This window comes from Carex rostrata, chromosome 22 (genome assembly GCF_964058835.1).
Source record: "Carex rostrata chromosome 22, lpCarRost1.2, whole genome shotgun sequence".
Taxonomy (NCBI): domain Eukaryota; kingdom Viridiplantae; phylum Streptophyta; class Magnoliopsida; order Poales; family Cyperaceae; genus Carex; species Carex rostrata.
The window spans coordinates 7,052,330-7,071,977 of NC_135939.1; the positions used below are offsets into that span (position 1 = coordinate 7,052,330).

The 19,648-nt window shown below is 33.5% G+C and overlaps 4 protein-coding genes across 5 annotated transcripts; 2 read left to right on the plus strand and 2 right to left on the minus strand.

Moving 5' to 3' along the window:
• The first annotated feature begins 4,587 nt into the window (after positions 1 to 4,587).
• Positions 4,588 to 5,010, plus strand: LOC144573897 (uncharacterized). The gene is made up of 2 exons (XM_078323677.1): positions 4,588 to 4,732; positions 4,838 to 5,010. The coding sequence occupies exons 1-2, from the start codon at positions 4,588 to 4,590 to the stop codon at positions 5,008 to 5,010; spliced, it is 318 nt and encodes a 105-aa protein (XP_078179803.1).
• A 1,191-nt stretch (positions 5,011 to 6,201) lies between these two features.
• LOC144574180 (uncharacterized) lies at positions 6,202 to 6,934 on the minus strand. Its single transcript, XM_078324066.1, has one exon. It carries the CDS (start codon positions 6,818 to 6,820, stop codon positions 6,392 to 6,394), a length of 429 nt encoding a protein of 142 aa, XP_078180192.1. The 5' UTR covers positions 6,821 to 6,934; the 3' UTR covers positions 6,202 to 6,391.
• A 504-nt stretch (positions 6,935 to 7,438) lies between these two features.
• On the plus strand, positions 7,439 to 7,982 carry LOC144574201 (uncharacterized). The gene has a single exon (XM_078324100.1). The coding sequence runs from the start codon at positions 7,482 to 7,484 to the stop codon at positions 7,902 to 7,904; it is 423 nt and encodes a 140-aa protein (XP_078180226.1). The 5' UTR covers positions 7,439 to 7,481; the 3' UTR covers positions 7,905 to 7,982.
• A 331-nt stretch (positions 7,983 to 8,313) lies between these two features.
• Positions 8,314 to 18,503, minus strand: MLH1 (MUTL-homolog 1). Of its 2 annotated transcripts, none has more exons than XM_078324069.1 (16): positions 18,133 to 18,503; positions 17,761 to 17,933; positions 16,459 to 16,531; positions 15,940 to 16,074; positions 15,218 to 15,428; positions 14,789 to 14,937; positions 13,852 to 13,950; positions 13,668 to 13,740; positions 13,238 to 13,376; positions 12,965 to 13,059; positions 12,415 to 12,523; positions 11,294 to 11,468; positions 10,601 to 10,759; positions 9,773 to 9,944; positions 9,135 to 9,283; positions 8,314 to 8,618 (listed from the first exon to the last, which is right to left on the minus strand). In XM_078324069.1, the coding sequence occupies exons 1-16, from the start codon at positions 18,406 to 18,408 to the stop codon at positions 8,574 to 8,576; spliced, it is 2,232 nt and encodes a 743-aa protein (XP_078180195.1). In that variant the 5' UTR covers positions 18,409 to 18,503; the 3' UTR covers positions 8,314 to 8,573. The 2 variants fall into 2 exon arrangements, with proteins under 2 accessions (XP_078180195.1, XP_078180194.1); XM_078324068.1 differs by having other exon boundaries at positions 9,135 to 9,286.
• Between the last annotated feature and the right edge of the window lie 1,145 nt (positions 18,504 to 19,648).

Genomic DNA, 19,648 nt, shown 5'->3' on the forward strand with positions numbered 1-19,648 from the left:
AGAGGCCTCCCGTGCTACGGTTCAATATTCGACTTTTCAAAATTGTAACGGTCGATCCGAACCGTTCATCTTGTTCTCCATATTAATATGTGCTTGGAGACCAAATTTTACATTTTTTGGAAATTTTTTACTATTTTTTTAGATTTATTGAAAATCGCTGTTTTTCAGACAAATCTGGACCATAAAAAACAGCGATATTCAATAAATCTAAAAAAATAGTAAAAAATTTCCAAAAAATGTAAAATTTGGTCTCCAAACACATATTAATATGGAGAACAAGATGAACGGTTCGGATCGATCGTTAGGATTTTGAAAAGTCAAATATTGAGCCGTAGCACGGGAGGCCTCTTAGCTACCCATAGCATATTAGCCAAATCCTATGTATATGTATATGTATATGTAATATGAGATGAGCTACGGTGAGTTGCAAAGTAAAGCGACTATTTTACTTCACGCACATATTTTGTGATTTTAAAGTTCAAAATGTCGATCCGAACCGTTCATCTTGTTCTCCATATTGAAATGTGCTTGGAGACCAAATTTTACATTTTTTTAAATTTGTTTACTATTTATTAAGCCACTTTGAAAATCGCCAATCCGGTGGTCCAGAAATTTTTACTGTTTTACTGTTCACCAGGATTTTCAGATTTTCAAAGTGGCTTAATAAATAGTAAAAAAATTCAAAAAAAATGTAAAATTTGGTCTCCAAGAACATTTCAATATGGAGATCACATCTAACGGTTCGGATCGAAGTTTTGAACTTTGAAAATGAAGATATTGCGTGAAGTAGAAACGCGTTTTACTTCGCAACTCACCGTAGCCCATCTCATATAATATATGTATATGTATAATATTTGTATATATAGATATATTATATTATACATATACATATACATATATTATTAAAAAAAAAGTTACCAAATAACCGGACCAAAACCGGTTATTGGATAACCGGATACTCTCCCATATATTATACATGTATTATATTATGAGGAGGGATCAAGTTACAACAAAGTTACAACATCTATTTTTTTCATTTTCAAAGTCCAAATCGTCGATCCAAACCGTTAGATATTCAATCTATATTAAAATGTGCTTGGAGACCAAATTTTACATTTTTTGAAATTTTTTTACTATTTATTAAGATGGGTACAAAATCGTTGTTTTTATTAAAATTCTGCACCATTAAAAAACAGCGATTTTGTACCCATCTTAATAAATAGCAAAAAAATTTCAAAAAATGTAAAATTTGGTCTCCAAGCACATTTTAATATAGATTGAATATCTAACGGTTTGGATCGACGATTTGGACTTTGAAAATGAAAAAAAATAGATGTTGTAACTTTGTTGTAACTTTCAAGTGTTGTAACTTGATCCCTCCACTTATATTATATATACATATACATATATTATATTATATATACATATATTATAAAAAATGAGTTTATAAAGAAAAACCCAAACGAAACAAAATACGTTGTACGTCTACTGTTGAACGAAAACTTAAACTGAATTTTTGAGACACTAAACAACGTTTTTTTGAAATTCTGATGCTTCGGATACGACGATGCTCGAGTTTCTCCCAGGCAAAATTGGATCCGTCTCGTCCCCCCTTTCCGAAAAGTGGTCATACGCGCAAATCCAACTTTCCTAGCCAAAGTTATGGCTATTTAAAGTTTTTTCGAAAGCTGAACTTTGAAAATTCATAACTAACTGTAGAAAAATCCAAATAAATTGAAATTTGTGTCAATTCTGTGTATTTTTGAATGCTCTACATGCTAGTGTAATCACTTTTGCAGTTTGGTCCGTGTATCAGTCCAAACTTTCAGATTTACCAGCAGAGGTCAAATTTGATATACATATACATATTTTATACATATATTATATTATATATGAGGAGGGATCAACCGATTTTTTTATTTCTATCCAAAAATTAAATCAAATTACAAAAAATAACCGAAGTATCGTTGAATTTTGATTTCTACCCAATCCGGTTATCCAATAACCGGATTTGGGATAAATGTCCGGTTATCCAACAACCGAACTCAAGAAATATAACCGGTTATTGGATAACCGGAAAGTTATGTTTTTTTTTTTTTTTTTTTAAAGAAAACCCGGTTAATCACTAACTGGAAAGTAATTTTTTTTTTTTTTTTTTTTTTTTTTTTTTAAACCAGAAATTTCGATTTTTTTTTTATATTAAAATATTAGAAATGTTGATTATATTTCTTTAAAAATAGATGAAACACAATATAATTTGATTTATTAGAAAGACTGCAACAAATAACCCGGATTAATATTTTTCAGGCCGGATTTTTCGCGGCTGTAAGAAAAATTAATATATTTCTTTATGTGCTATTGGAAAAAAATAAAAATGCTTAGATTCTGAGTTATTGATTCCGGTTCAAAAGTCACTTCTAGGTAATCTAGAAAATATTGTGATCCATCTAATAAATTTAATTAATAAAAAGTTGTTTCTAATTTGATAATTCTTTTTTGAAAAACAATTATTAAATAAATTAAAGTTTTTATTTTTTTCAAAAATAGAAACAACTTTTTATTAATTAAATTTACTAGATGGATCACAATATTTTCTAGATTACCTAGAAGTGACTTTTGAACCGGAATCAATAACTCAGAATCTAAGCATTTTTATTTTTTTCCAATAGCACATAAAGAAATATATTAATTTTTCTTACAGCCGCGAAAAATCCGGCCTGAAAAATATTAATCCGGGTTATTTGTTGCAGTCTTTCTAATAAATCAAATTATATTGTATTTCATCTATTTTTAAAGAAATATAATCAACATTTCTAATATTTTAATATAAAAAATAAAAAAAATTCGAAATTTCTGGTTTAAAAAAAAAAAAAAAAAAAAAAACTTACTTTCCGGTTAGTGATTAACCGGGTTTTCTTTAAAAAAAAAAAAAAACAAAACAAAAACATAACTTTCCGGTTATCCAATAACCGGTTATATTTCTTGATTTCGGTTGTTGGATAACCGGACATTTATCTCAAATCCGGTTATTGGATAACCGGATTGGGTAGAAATTGAAATTCAACGATACTTCGGTTATTTTTTGTAATTTGATTTAATTTTTGGATATAAATAAAAAAATCGGGGGATCAAGTTACAACACTTGAAAGTTACAACAAAGTTACAACATCATTTTTTTTTCATTTTCAAAGTCCAAATCGTCGATCCAAACCGTTAGATATTCAATCTATATTAAAATGTGCTTGCAGACCAAATTTTACATTTTTTGAAATTTTTTTGCTATTTATTAAGATGGGTACAAAATCGCTGTTTTTATTAAAATTCTGCACCATTAAAAAACAGCAATTTTGTACCCATCTTAATAAATAGCAAAAAAATTTCAAAAAATGTAAAATTTGGTCTGCAAGCACATTTTAATATAGATTGAATATCTAACGGTTTGGATCGACGATTTGGACTTTGAAAATGAAAAAAAATGATGTTGTAACTTTGTTGTAACTTTCAAGTGTTGTAACTTGATCCCTCCTTATTATATATACATATATATACATATACATATATTATATTACATATACATATGAGATGGGCTACGGTGAGTTGCGAAGTAAAGCGACTATTTTACTTCACACTCATATTTTGCGATTTGAAAATCCAAACGACCGATCCGAACTGCTCAACATGATCTCCATATTTAAATGTGCTTGGAGACCAAATTTTACATTTTTTTGGACTTTTTTACTATTTATTAAGCAATTTTGAAAATCGCTGATCTGATGGTCCAGAAATTTTTACTGTTTTTACTGTTCATAGCAAAACAACAGTTTTCAAAATTGCTTAATAAATAGTAAAAAAATTCCAAAAAATGTAAAATTTGGTCTCCAAGCACATTACAATATGGAGATCACATCTAACGGTTTGGATCGGTCGTTTGGACTTTCAAAATGAAAATACGGCGTGAAGTAAAAACGCGTTTTACTTCGCAACTCACCATAGCTCATCTCTATACATACATATACATATAAATATACATATGCATATCCATCTACATATGCATATGCATCTACATATGCATATACATCTACATATGCATATACATATACTACATATCCATATACATATACTACATATACATATACATATATTATAAAAAAAATGAGTTTATAAAAAAAAAATCGGTTACCAAATAACCGGACCAAAACCGGTTATTGGATAATCGGACTCAGACCATATTTCCAGTTACTCAGTAACCGAACATTTTTCTCAATTCCGGAAATTGGGTCACTGGAAATAAATTGAAAATCCGATTACTGGATAACCGGATTGGGTACATTTCGAATTTCATTCAAAACGTGGGTAGATTCCGTAATTTTATTTTATTTTTGAGTATTTATAAAAATTTCTGTCCAATATTACACCAAGTCAACTTCCCAATTCCCATACACAATCAACATGCATGACCTCTCATTCACATCCCCTACTTCAGACCCTCTCTATATAAGCCTACTCCCACTATGCAATCTTATTCATATTTATCAACACTTCAATAACTCCATCCATAAAACAACCACACAGACCTCAAACATTTAAATGGCAACTCAAATCATTAACAACCACCGCGATGGTGCAGATATCACCAGAGGAGATGCCGATTGCAAGAAGAAGTCTATTCAGATGCTTGAAGAGCTGGGCCTTCCGAAGGGCCTCTTTCCTCTTGGAAACATAGAAGAGTTCGGTTATAACAGAAATGCTGGATTCATATGGTTCGTTCAGAAGAAAAAGATAGAACATACTTTTAAGAAGATCAAGTAGGTGGTGTCGTACGCTACCGAGGTGACAGCTTTTGTGGAGAAAGGGAAGTTGAAAAAGATAACCGGGGTTAAAACTAAAGAGCTGCTGCTCTGGCTTTCTGTTGTTGAGGTTTACAATGAAGAGGCTTCTAAACAGAAGATTACATTCAAAACTGGTACCGGACTTTCTGAGAGTTTTGATGTGTCTGCTTTTGAGATTTAAGTGTTGCTACTACCTTGTGTGCGTATTAAAAAAAATGTCAATTTATATTAATAATATTTTTTTTTCTAGCAAGCTGTAATCTTCGATATTACTCTGATACTGAAATAAATGCTTATACAAAAAAAAATTGTTGAATATGAAATATAGTTTTATGTTTTAACTGCAACATTTGCCTGGTTTCTCAAAAAAAATAAATAAATTAGATGGCATTATTGATAGAGATGTGTGGTTTTGGAGGGGATAATCTTGTCTGGTCTAAACAATTAATATACAAAGTTGCAATTAGAACCTGAACGACAGATATATATTCAATGAAGATGCAATTTCATCTCAATTAGAACCTGAACGATAGATAATTTTTTACATTTTCCGGAATTGGATGTAATTGGCAAATTTTTCATATTTTGCTTTTGGCAAGTGCACCCAAAAATTGCTTCTCCGTATGTCTTTTGTTATTAATTTTAACACATCTCAACTTGAGATTTTTTGGATCTATAGGACACATTATACCTCTTAGGTATATAGCCTTGTGAGTTTTTCTCAAGTTAGCATGTATATTAATACGCGTCTTTGTTGGTTGATTGATCGATTTGACTCTCCATTGAACTGCTTTTTTCAATTTAGTTCTTAATTGGTGCATAAATTTGGTCCAGATTTTATTCAGTTTTTGAAATTTGGACCTGACCGCTTAATTTTCTTCAATTTCTGAGAACCAATTTTTAGTCTAGCGATGAAAATAAGACTATCTATGTAGGGGATTGTATATTCGAAATTCAAAAAAAAAAAAAATTATAAATATTAAATAGTTAGATAACTTGAAGACCGTTGCTCAAAAAAATTTCTTCAATTTCTGCCACCTTAATTCCTATTTCGGCCTTGTAAATATTTTCTGGTTTCGGCCACCCTTCAATCGGCCCAGCAATCATTGCAACCCTTCTTCTATTTTCTCTAGTCAAATCCTATAAGGCTATATAACCTTCTGTTCTGGAGACGACAAAATGGATATGCGCATCAACACCAGCAATTTTGATACAACAGCTGTTAAATAGCACAAATTTTACATGAAAAATGTATTTCATCCAATTATGTATTGCCATAATAAATTTACAGCAACTTTTTTTTTAAAATAAAAATGTTTTAGAGGTCCATTCCATTGCTGAAATAAGACAATTACAAGCCAAGTTGACAATGTTTAACAGTAGCACAAAATTAAAACATGCAAGCAAGCAACATATTAACCAGCTTCTAGATAGTTTACAGGAACTTACCACTCCAAATTACAATTCAACTTAAAAAAAAAAAAAAAAAAACCAGGCAACCAGCATACTTGTAATTAATTTATGGCCTCAAACGCACGTCAATAATCTTAAGACATAATTTGTTACTCGAGCAGCTCAAAAGCAGACACATCAAAACTCTCGGAAAGACCGGTGCCTGTCTTAAATGTAACCTTCTCTTTTGAACCTTCTTCTATGTAAACCTCGACTACCGAAAGCCAGAGCAACAGCTCTTTAGTTTTAACCCCAGTTATTTTCTTCACCTTCCCCTTCTCTACAAAAGCTGCAACCTCGGTGGCGTATGACACCACTTGCTTGATTTTTTTGAAAGTGTGTTCTATCTTTTTCTTTTGAATGAACCATATAAAACCGGCATTTCTATTATAACCGAACTCTTCTATGTTTTCGAGAGGAAAGAGGCCCTTCGGTAGCCCGAGCTCTTCCAGCAATTGAACCGACATTTTCTTGCATTCTGCATCTCCTTTTATGATTTCGGCACTGTTGCGGTAGCTGTCGATAGTTTTAGATGTCATTTTTCGCGGATGTACTCCTCTCTTTTTATAGCAAAAGGTGCTTTTGTTAATGGAGGATTTGAGGGAGAGGGATGAGAAGAAAGAGAGGCTTGGGATGTTTATATAGTAAATCCACGGTCTTGTTCCAAGATATTTTTTTGCTCAAGTGTACATGTAACTATTGCAGTTTTGTTCATGTTGTTTGTTTGACCGATCGATCGAGTTGGTCAATTTTGCACTAATGAGACTAGGATTGCATATTTTCTTTTATTTTATTATTTACCATTTTTTTTTAATGCGTGTTCTTTGACCGCTTGACGTGTACTTAACGGTCCACATAGGACAACCGAATTTATTTATTACTAAACAAAAAAAAAACAAATACATTAATTGGCGCCGTCTACCGTGAATTGCACGGTCTAACCAAATAGGACTAATTTCCAGTTTCCAGTACACGCCAGAGTCGCAAACCGGACCTAACCAGCTGAGAAGTCCAATATGGCTAACAATTTCAATAAACAAGCCTCCAAATTACTTCAGACCAACTATGCTATCTTAATCTTAAGCCTAGTCCCACTCACATCCCCTACTTCCGAGTTCAGACCCTCTCTATATAAGCCTACTCCCACTATGCTATCTTAATCATATCAACAACACTTCATTAACTACATCAAACATTTAAATGGCAGCTCAAATAATTAACACCCACCGTGAAAGTGCCGATATCACCAGAGGAGATGCTGATTGCAAGAAGAAGTCTATTCAGATGCTCGAAGAGCTGGGTCTCCCGAAGGGCCTCTTTCCTCTTGAAAATATAGAAGAGTTCGGTTATAACAGAAATGCCGGTTTCATATGGTTCATTCAGAAGAAAAAGATAGACCATACTTTCAAGAAGATCAAACAGGTGGTGTCGTACGCAACCGAGGTGACAGCTTTTGTGGAGAAAGGGAAGGTGAAGACCATAACTGGGGTTAAAACTAAAGAGTTATTTCTCTGGCTCTCTGTGGTTGAGGTTTACAATGAAGAGGCTTCTAAACAGAAGATTACATTCAAGACTGGTACCGGACTTTCTGAGAGCTTTGATGTGTCTGCTTTTGAGATTTGAGTGTTGCTACTTGCTACCTTGTATGCATATTTAAAAAAGAATGTCAATTCATATTAATGGTAATTTTTCTAGCAATTTGAAATTACTGAATAAATGCTTGTAAAAATACTTGTTGAAATATAAGATGTAGTTTTATATTTTAACTATTAGATGGTATTATTGATGTGGTTCTGGAGGGGATAATCTAGTCTGGTCTAAACAAGACAGTTGCAATTAGAACCTGAACAACAGAAACATTTATGTTCACTTTCATGTCATTATGTTAATACTACGATACAGAATCATCAAGTTTTTTAATCAAATAATGGATGGCTGACCCCGTTGAAAAGTTCAGAGATTTAAAGATTATGATTTGAAGAAAGCCATATTGAAAGCATTGAGTTTGTTTAGAAATAAGAATGCCAGAGCATATATAATGCAACTTCTGAATTTAGACACATCTGTTATGCGTCTATGCAAACCTCACAGTAATCAATACTAAAGCTGCATACTGTTTGCGTAAGACAAAGGTGTAAAGCTTTTACAAGGAGATGCAAAAAATTCAGCAGGCTATAATGCTGTGCTCTAGCTAGAAAAAAATATACAAACAGAAAAAACAGAACAAAATATTTTATGAGTTCTCTAATATATACCAAAATCAGCAATCCTTGCAGTTATAAGTCAGAACCTTCAACATCGTTCGAAAACTCTGTAGAGCTTTTCCAGAGAGGCAACCTATCAAAACATCAGACAATTCATTTATATTTCCTATAAAGGACAACACAAACAAGAAAAGTATTCCTTACAAAGGGATATTGCATGCATTAGGGTGTTCTCTGTATAGGATTGTGAGTTCAGTTTTTACATAAAGGTACTAGGCCCAACTTTTACAGTACCAAGATTCCAAGGCAATTTCTACCAAATCAAAACCCAATTAGAATTAGTTTTGCAAGCCAAGCCTCAGTGCACCCTAATTCTTCTTCTATTGAACCTAAATGCTGCATTTCTTTTTGGGTGAGAAAAAGACCCTCGCTTGTGCAACTATGGCTTAAATCAATTTAACTGAAATTAACCCTCAGTTAAGCAATTAAACATTACAAAATCTCTCAAATATCAAATAGCCTCAAATCATCCCCATTGTTGCAATCAAGCTATAGATGAGCAAAGCAAGACAAAACATGTGTATGTTTGTGTGTGTGAGTGCGCGCGCGTGAGAGAGAGAGAGGAGAGGAGAGAGAAAGAGAGAGAGACCTGAACAAAAGTGCCATCAGTTGCCAGGCATTTTGGGGGCTTAAGGAATAAGCGCATGGACGGGAATAAGACATGCTGTATGTTCCATTCTCGCTGAGACCACGCTGTCTCAGCCTCTGCTACTAACTCTTCATCCACCTCTTCTTCAACTGCTTAAAGCAAAAAAGAAAACAAAGAATATAATTAGGAATTGGTCCTGCCTGCCAAAAGGTACGGATCACCGGAACATCTCAGAAGCCTGCGACACATCTCTCTTAAAAAATTGTACCTATCCTATTATGTATTACCTTTTATTCATCCTATAAACATTCATGCCTCTTTTTGTTTATTGCTATCAAGAACTTGTCCCGGAGGATGGGTGTTTTGAGGCTTTTCTTATGCAGTCCTAATTACGATTCACAAAGCGAAATGTAGAACAAGATTCAAGATTATAACAACCTATAAACCTATAAAATTTGATGAATATATCACCTATACCTCACTACTTTCTGCACAAGAATGAACAAGGATTGTGATTAAGCACCTTCAATGAAAAGTGAAAAGCTAGGCATGGTATATTTTCAAGGGTGTATTGGATCTCATCATAACTTATATTGTCCATACAAATTTTTATAATCAATAATGTAAAAAGGGCCAACCTGACTTCTCAGCTAAAATCTCGCTATCTAGACCCGCCTCCTCCCTATTTTTCTTGTAGAAACGAATACCATCTCCTGATGGATTGGGTAGAATTGGAGGATGTATTGCATAGAAGTTTGCAAGGACAGCTGAAATCGTCTGAAAACATTCTCTCTCATCATCCCAATCAACCTGTTAAATAAGAAAAATATCAGTGAGTAAAGATTTTCTATGATCAATAATGACTTTGCCTTGAAAACAAAAACCTTGTTTTCCAGAAGTGTTGAGGGGCAAATTTGTCAATTTACCATGGGAACCACCTCATTTTATAAGCTTCGGCTTCAGATGGATAGTCAACTTTTTTACATTACGGGAACAAGATTTGGCAATTCACCTCTACAAGTTAATTGATAAATTGAGCAAAGTGAAAAAATTCAACAAAAATACTAGAGGTAATTCAAGCTATAACCTTACTGGATTTTCAGAAGGCCACGTATGCCCATGGAAACATATAAAAAAAAAAAAAAATCAGGCATCCTGGCAAACCATAAGATAGACAACAAAAACCTTGTGACAAGAAAAGTATAAGCATGCCCTCTCTTGTTTACATTATCCAAACTACCCATCCCCAGCTGTTTCTCAATATACAAATGAAAAAAAAAATGAATTGAGATGGGCATTCCTATACAATCATACCAAGTAAATTGTTCATGAAAATTTTCAAGTTCAAAAGGGGATGTGAGATGCTTTTAGATTTGCAGGCATAAACAGATACACAAAATTACTCAGAATAATTGAAAAGGAAAAACAAAAGAAAACATGAAATATCAAAGGATCTAAGAGTGTACATCATTTGCCAAACTCAATAGGAATTCAGGGATGCGATCCATGTCAGGAATATACTGGTCAAGTATGACAGGTAACCTAATCAGACATCCATCTTCCATTTTTATACCAAAATAATCCTCTAGCATGTCCTCCTTCTCTTTGAGCAGTTCTATGTTCATCTGTTGAAGAATAGTTGAATAAAATTTAGGAGTTTATATTGATGAAGAGCCAATAAAAAGAAATTATGCAGATGGTTGATAGTGATCACTGAGGGAAAAAAAAAGCCAAAAGCACAAGGTATATAACCCAAGTAGTTTAATAACATCCTGCATTAGAACAGGATATCTTATCAAAAAAAGGTGTAGTAGACCAAAATAGCCGGCCTTTGTTTGCACTGGATCCATCAAAATAAATGAAAGGACCAGAAACAAATGCTTTTCCATGGAATAATTTTTTTTTTTATTAAATACCAACTTTGCTACCTGTTCATCAAATGAAATAGAATTACAACTTATTTGAAAGATCCTTAGACAAATTAAAACAAAAAATCATATTGATTAGGATAATTGTCTAGTCTAAGCAAATTCCTACACATGCTTAACAATCATCCCATCACAAATCCCAAGATTCTGTGGAATACTGCAACATTTTTCCCCATGCAACACAAATGCAGATAACTAAGAGAGAGAGAGGGGCAGGGAGGGAGCAACGACCTGAGCAATCTTCTCCTTAAGATCATCATCAGTCTCAGTTTCATCTCCTCTGGTCTCCAATTCCTCATCTTTGAGAGCCATCAATAGGAGATCTCGAAGTGGCGCAGGTTCGCTTAATTGGATGGCATTAAATTTTGAAAATCGGCGCAACACTTGCTGGTACATCAGTTCTTTACTGTTATAAAAAATGGAGGAAAAAAATAATATAGTGCACAGTATTAAACAATGTCAACTAAAGTATCAAACTATAATTTAGTGATGAAGAGAGCTTAATTTTGACCATTATATTATTGCACTTGGTTCAATTAAAGCCCTAAGCTTGGTTTTTTTTTTTGTCCAGTCAACCCCTTGAAATACTGTAACATGGTTTCCAGCCCTCCCTTCACTAGAGGCAATGATGCGGCACCACCTCATCACCTATCCTTTTTCAACCCAGTGAAAAATCATTGCTATGTCAAAACCAAATTGTCATCAGTGCTATGTTATAAGTGTCTTTAGCATAATCAAGTGCCATTGAAGATGGCTGGATTGGACCAATTGCATGAACATGGGGCTGACTGAACCAAGAATAAGTTCAGGGGTAAAAAATAGAACTTTTGAATGCAAGCTTTGCATTTACAAGAACAACAATCCAACAAGTTATCTTTCTATTCATGGGGTGGGACATCACCTTCTATTAAAGATATAGAAACTTCTAGTGCAAAAGCATAAAATACAGATACATTTGCATGCGACTATATATTGTTCACATTGTCACGAATATATAAATAATAGTGCACCTGCGAAACCATCCACTTTATATAAACAAAAAGAAATATGATTGGTATAAATAAAATATATCCCATGTAGAAAGAAAAACTTTTTTAGCACAACATAAACATTCTGGCAGACAAGGTATGATTGCTCTCATTGCAAAAACTTTATAATTCAAAGATACGAGTTACTTAACCCAGATATAACATGAATTTTAACATAAATTTATCTAGTTAAAACAATTTATCTTACGTACCTTAGAAAGTCTACACATAATTTAAAAAAAAAAAAAAAATCAAGTGCCCAGTAAAGAAAATATTCCAGGGGCCCTTGTTGGAGGTTCCTACACAAATGGAGGAATTGCATACCTTACATTTACCACATTCACAAGGTACAGATAAGTGTTGTATTGCAGCAATGCAAACACTTCATCTGCAAGCCCGATATATGTGCAGTCCTTAACTATGTCCAAGAGGCCTACACATTAAAATTTAGACATTACATAACTTGAATCAAAATATGCAAACCCAGACTTCACATTTTATTTCAAGGGAGTTTGTCACTTCCTTCACATCACATAACTGTATGTAAAACCTTCAAGTAACAATCAAACTCAGTTGCTATTATCCAACTTTTCCACTTTGCAATTCTATTTGGGCTTAATTTAAATATTGGTTACCTTTATAAGTCTGCTACCTTTTCACACCCTACCAGTATAAGACTGAGCTGGCACAAAACTTTTACAAATCCATCAATATATTCCTTGAGGAAAGCTTGTTGCTTTTCTTTTTGACTGAGACTTTTCATTTCCCATTCTCCAACTAAGCAAAAGAAAAAGGAAAAACAACTAACAAACTGGAACAGTACCAGTACATGCTTAATCTCCATGAAGTATACACAGCATATATCTCAACTCACCAGGATGAACATTAGAATCAGTTTCTCTAAGAAGCTGATCAATGCTTGTAAAGTCTGCATTCTCCTTCCAGTTCCTCCTTGCTACGACAACGCTCCTGCAAGTCCAAACAAGAAGGATTTATGCTAAACAGATTACTCAATATACAAAAAATATATACACTCCGAATACTCAAGCATGCTGTCTTACGAGATTAATGGTGCCTCAAAAATAATGATTTAAAAAATATATATGAGGAATGTGGAGGGACCTTGTAAAATGTGATATATACATACCTCATGGAGACAAGGTCAGACTTCTTTTCTTGCTTAGACGATTGTGCTTCATCTTTCCAATACGAATGCAGCCTACCAAATGGGTTGCGCGGATCAGTTCTCACCATTTGATTTACTGGCACCTTCTGCAACTGGGTCCCTACAAATAAAAAAAAATATAAGCATTTGTGTGTAGGAACTGTATTAGTATGAAAATTGCAAATATAATAGCTTGCTACATTTCGCCAACAAAATCCCCAGTAGTTTTCAAATGGAAGGTATCACTTTTGCCTCTCTGGGACTTTTTTAAGGTGTATTATCCTTTTTTACAGAATTTCGACAAACAAAACTAATTTTGGACATGACCAATCGATGAGATTAAACCGTTAAACCCTCATAAATACAATGAATTTCGAAAAGAAAAAAAATGTAAGAAAAAAGACAAGTTTACCAGAATTAGCAATGTTATGTTCTTTGTCTTTCCTCGTGCTAATTTGAGTAGTTGGTAAGGATGAACTGACAGCCTATCAAGAGAGCAAAAAATAATTTGGTAATGTATTGTCAACTTAGTCATAGAAAGGTTAAGTGTCTTCGCAGGTAGAAAAATAAGAAAATAAAAACACAATAAAAAGAACCTGTGTTTGGAATATGCGAGTACTGTTAGAACTCATAAGCTTGGACTCGACAGCACTCTGAATTGTGTCAATAAGACTGTCCTGATCTAAAAGGCTAACCTGAGAGCACATAATAGGTTAATAAAAAAATTGCATTTGTATTGACATAGTTAAATGAGTTGGGCTACGGTGAGTTGCGAAGTAAAGCGACTATTTTACTTCACGCTCATATTTTACGATTTTAAAGTTCAAAATGTCGATCCAAACCGCTCAACATGATCTCCATATTGAAATGTGCTTGGAGACCAAATTTTACATTTTTTGGAATTTTTTTACTATTTATTAAGCCACTTTGAAAATCGCCGATCCAGCGGTCCAGAAATTTTTACTGTTTTTACTGTTCACCCGGATTTTCAGATTTTCAAAGTGGCTTAATAAATAGTAAAAAAATTCCAAAAAATGTAAAATTTAGTTTCCAAGTATATTTTAATATAGATTAAACATCTAACGGTTTGGATCGGCTATTTGAACTTTGAAAATGAAGATATTGCGTGAAGTAAAAACGTGTTTTACTTCGCAACTCACCGTAGCCTTACTCTAGTTAAATTACTATTTCCTTAAATCTTAAACCAACTAAACTGAACATATTTACAGTTTAATTTATTTAATTTCGATTATAAAGTTATTCCACAATATACACTAATTCCTCTCACTTGGCCTCATATGATATAAATCCTCAAATTTTCCTCCATGTCAACAACATGGTGACTATTAAAACAAAAAACGAAAAGGTTATAAAAAGGTGTGCATGTGAAGGTGTGAATGTGGGTGTTTGTGGGGGGTGGGCGTGGGCGTGGGCATGGGCGTGGGCATTAGAGTGGGGGTGGTTAGAGGAGCTATTGTTGTCGCAATTCTTGGGTGAGCTAGGTCATGAAATTTTTTCATTAATAGAGCATACCTCTCTTTTCGTAGGATGTATATTGACATCTACATGCTCAGGTGGCAGATTAATGGACATGTAGATGAAAGGCTTTGATGCTTTGGGAAGAGTCGCTGAGTATACTAGCTCTACTGCTCTTTTTAAGGCAGTGCAGTCCACCAATCTATCTGCAGACACAAGAAATGGAATAAAAACAGAAAATCAGTTCCAACAGTAAACACTGGTAACTCGTAGCACACTTGCAATCTCAGTTATATGGTACTCAATTCCCCTGAAGGAATATACGTAAGGTTTGCAATAATTACTCAACCTAAGCCAATTTTACCACAATGTTTTTCACAGAATTTCTGGATCAAACCTTAAGAAGTTAAAAGAAAAGGCATTACAGAAAGAAAAGTGAGCTTAAACAGACAAATGAATCAGCACATATCATTGGGTGCAGCATACCATTGATGAAAAGGATCATGGTTGTCTTCTTTGCAACATAGTTTGAATTTGAAATAAACCCCTCCATTTTGAAGATTGATCTGGCAGGGTTGTCATCTGAAACAGATATCTCCATCAGATCACGGGCCACTGATGCACCATAGACGGTTCGGATTGTATCTAACCTGGAGGTCCCACCAACTGTGTGCACATCTGCCCGATTGGAACCATACTGTAATTGGGGTAAAGTACTACATCAGATGAGTCAGACACAGGAAACTCTTAACCTATTATGCAGATGTTTAGTCATATATAATAGAACACCATCACCATGCTTGCTTTAGTACCATAGTTTAGATATTTGCATCTATTTCTTGGCATTTCATTGTTTACTTTTCCCTTGATAGACCGAAGCTAAATTTAGTCAAACTATTGATGGTTAAATTGATTTTGGGTGAAGTAGAACAAATAGAAGCTGAATTGCAAAAGGGGGTTCAATTGGGGGAAAAGGTCAGGTTGAAAATAAGTTATCCAATTAAGTCGGCTTAAATGAACTATTGGAAGAAACACTACACAAGAGCCCTGTATAAATTCTCTGCTATCTCAGCATACTAGGCCAAATTGCTATACTTGAACAAGTAATGGCACAAATACCACTATCCATGAATGTAAACACAGTTGGTAGTATCCTTAACAGCTATTTCTGAAATCAACATGGCCAGAAAACATAAAAGTTAGCCTACCTTACGGCACGAAAAATTCACATTCATGTGATGGACAGCAAATCGGCTAATCAAATCCACAATTTTTGGGTAGTCATCATTGCTGTTCTGAAGTGTTTTCCTACGGGCTGCCATATTGTAAAATAGGTTTTCCACCTATTAAAAAAATAACAGAATATATAAAGAGTCCACTTGGACCATATGTAAAAAATTAGATTGTTTGTATAGATCTGCCTTGTGAATTAAGTTAAAAAACAAACTTTCAAATAGGATGTGGTATAATAGGTCCCTGCAATATCAATTTGACCAGCCATTCCACCAATCTTTCAGTCCCTTGTTCTGTTTTGTTTTACTGGTTCGATTTGTCCTTTATTTTTAAAGCATCATTAAAGTCAAATTGAAGGAGATCATTGGGTTAAAGTTTAGTTGCATAATCGAGGTATTTTCCTCGTTTGATATATCCTTAATTTTATATACTATAAAGTAAGAATAAGGTTAATAAATTAGTGTATTTGAACTTCCAGAATTAAAATTTCAAACCATTATCTGAGTTCCCTTCACTGCTGCACAAGGTTTGGGCTCATGCTCCATCACACCATCTCTATAGGAAACCCTGTGTTAAAATGGGAAGGAAATTAAACAAATAAAGAAAAATCAGAGAGTAGTATAGCTTCTGATTTTCTATGAATACCCACTATTTAACCACAATTTGAAGTTCATATTATTTGGGACAAAAGAACCTTTTTTTTTTAAGGTCAGCTGGCAAGAAGCCAGCTGACAATATATTGATAAAAAAAAAATTATTTACATCCCCAAGTGGGTTTTTCTAATACAATTCCTACACATTAAATAGTAAATAAAGCACTAATCAGCACCGTAAATGATCGGTTTTGATCATGAGTACCCATTCAAAAGAACCTTAAAAGTATTTGATTGCAATTTCAAAATATGAAAAATGTTTTAATTCAAAACAAAAGGTCCCAGAAAATATGAAGTGCATCTTGGCTCCTCTAACCTTTTAGTAACTACAGCAGGATTCACAATTTAATCAATTCTCGAGTAAATTATGAAAGTAATTTGTCTATTTAGTAATTTTGGTTCTTACTATTTAGCTACACATTTTTATTCTTAAATTTAACTAGGGGTATAAAAACAAGAATATGAGGTACAGTCTCATACCGTCTCCAATGATTTTGCCTTTTTATTGTCTTACAGTGTAGGAAAAAATGAGAAATATTGTTTAATTTCCAAAAAGCCCTTGGAAACATGAATAGTTTACTTACCACACTCATCAAAGATTTCTATTCATGTTAATATTAAATTATCTGCTCCTTTCGGGAATTTGAATGATTCCTCAAATTTAATCATTTTTTTTAGTAAATTGCAAGAATACGGTCCTTCAAGTTTTCGTCTATTCTCATTTCGGTGCTTACTGTTCCAGAAGCTAGCCATTTTAATTGTTAAAGTTCATTAGTGGAATGAAAATAAGGATCGAGGGAACAGTGCCATACAATCCTTAACAGTTTGCTCTTGCTGTCGACTCATGCAGTATAGGAACAAAAGGAAAACTTGTTAAGACTGTATAAGGCTAGAAAATATGCAGAACATTTATTACAAGGTTATCATACCAGAATTCACATCCAAATAGGTTGAAACCAGGACCTTCAAATAAATGTATCCATCATTTTTCGCAGGAATTGATGTTTATTTTGATCCCCACACCCCTCCCCCAATATTCTTGCAAATCCATTTGAGGCTGAGGGTATAACTTTGGATTAGATCACAAAATGGACGCATCCTATGGAAAAACTAAATATTTAGTGCATTAGTGCAAATGCTAACCTATAGCCATGCAACTGGCCTTCAGTTATAGTTGTGACAGTGACATGGCCAACATATGTCATGCTTGCCAAGGCTTCTCCTCTGAAACCCATTGATTTGATTGTTTGTAGATCTTCATACGTTGATAGCTTTGATGTGGTATGCCTCTCACATAGTATTGGCAGATCCTCATACTGTATCCACAGTTCAGATCAAGGATGAGCTTAAAGTACACTATTTTTTTTGGAGTAAGGAGCTTAATATACAACATCACATTAAAGTAGGGGTTGAATTTACCCTTAGCACAGTAGAGGGGTTACCAGAGGCCTACTTTTGGTTTGCTATTTTATAATCATTATTATCCAAAATTAAAAATAAAGGAAGAAGTGGTACACGGATGCCATGGCCGTCGTCAGAGACTAGGAGAAGCTTGAGGCCGCCGTCCTTGACAGAGACAGAGACGGATGTGGAGGCAGCGTCGAGAGAGTTCTCGACCAGCTCCTTGACGGCAGCAGAGGGGCGCTGGATGACCTCTCCCGCGGCAATCCTATTTACCACCGACGCTTCAAGTCTCCTTATTCTCGGCGGAGATGAGGGCTGTTGATGTTGATGTGGAGATGGAGATCGTGGAGACGATGATGAGGTTGGTGATGGCGGGTACAACTCCATTTCTGTTCTGTCGAAGAAAGGAGAAGAGAGCTCGACTGCTCGATGAGGGTTCTGGGATTTCGAGGTTCAGGGTTTCTTTTCGCGCCTTTTTAGAATGAGGGGGGGCGTAAACCAGAATTTTTTTCATAAACCATAATTAATAAATCGATTTTTAGGGAATCAATATGATTGATTTTTTTTTTTCAAAAACCATAAGGACCGTGGGATTCCCACGGTCTCAAATTGTTTTTTTTTTTTTAAAAACAGATTTTTTTTTTTCAGACCGTGGGGTTCTCACGGTCTAAATTTTTTTTTTTTTTTTTATAAAACAGAATTTTTTTTAATTTTTTAATTTTTGTATTAAAATATTAGAAATGTTGAATATATTTATTTGAAAATAGATGAAATACAATATAATTTGATTTATTGGAAATACTGCAATAAATAACCCGGATCAATATTTTTCAGGTCGGGTTTTTCGCGGCTGTAAGAAAAATTAATATATTTTTTTATGTGTTATTAGAAAAAAAATAAAAATGCTTAGATTCTGAGTTATTGATCCCGGTTCAAAAGTCACTTCTAGGTAATCCAGAAAATATTGTGATCCTTCTAGGACATTTAATTTATAAAAAGTTATATCTATTTTGAGAATTCTTTTTGAATAACAATTATTAAATAACTTAAAAGTTATTGTTTTTTTCAAAAATAGATACAACTTTTCATAAATTAAATTTACTAGAAAGATCACAATATTTTTTGGATTACTTAGAAGTGACTTTTGAACCGGGATCAATAACTCAGAATCTAAGCATTTTTATTTTTTTCTAATAACACATAAAGAAATATATTAATTTTTCTTACAGCCGCGAAAAACCCGACCTAAAAAATATTGATCCGGGTAATTTATTGCAGTATTTCTAATAAATCAAATTATATTGTATTTCATCTATTTTCAAAGAAATATATTCAACATTTCTAATATTTTAATACAAAAATTAAAAAAAATTATGTTTTATAAAAAAAAAAAAAAATTTAGACCGTGGGAACCCCACGGTCTGAAAATAAAAAAAAAAAAAATCTGTTTTTCAAAATTAAAAAAAAAAAAAACAATTTGAGACCGTGGGAACCCCACGGTCCTTATGGTTTTTGAAAAAAAAAAATCAATTATATTGGTTCCCTAAAAATCGATTTATTAATTATGGTTTATGAAAAAAGTCCCGTAAACCAACCGAAATTTTTATTAATAAGAAATTAATTAAAT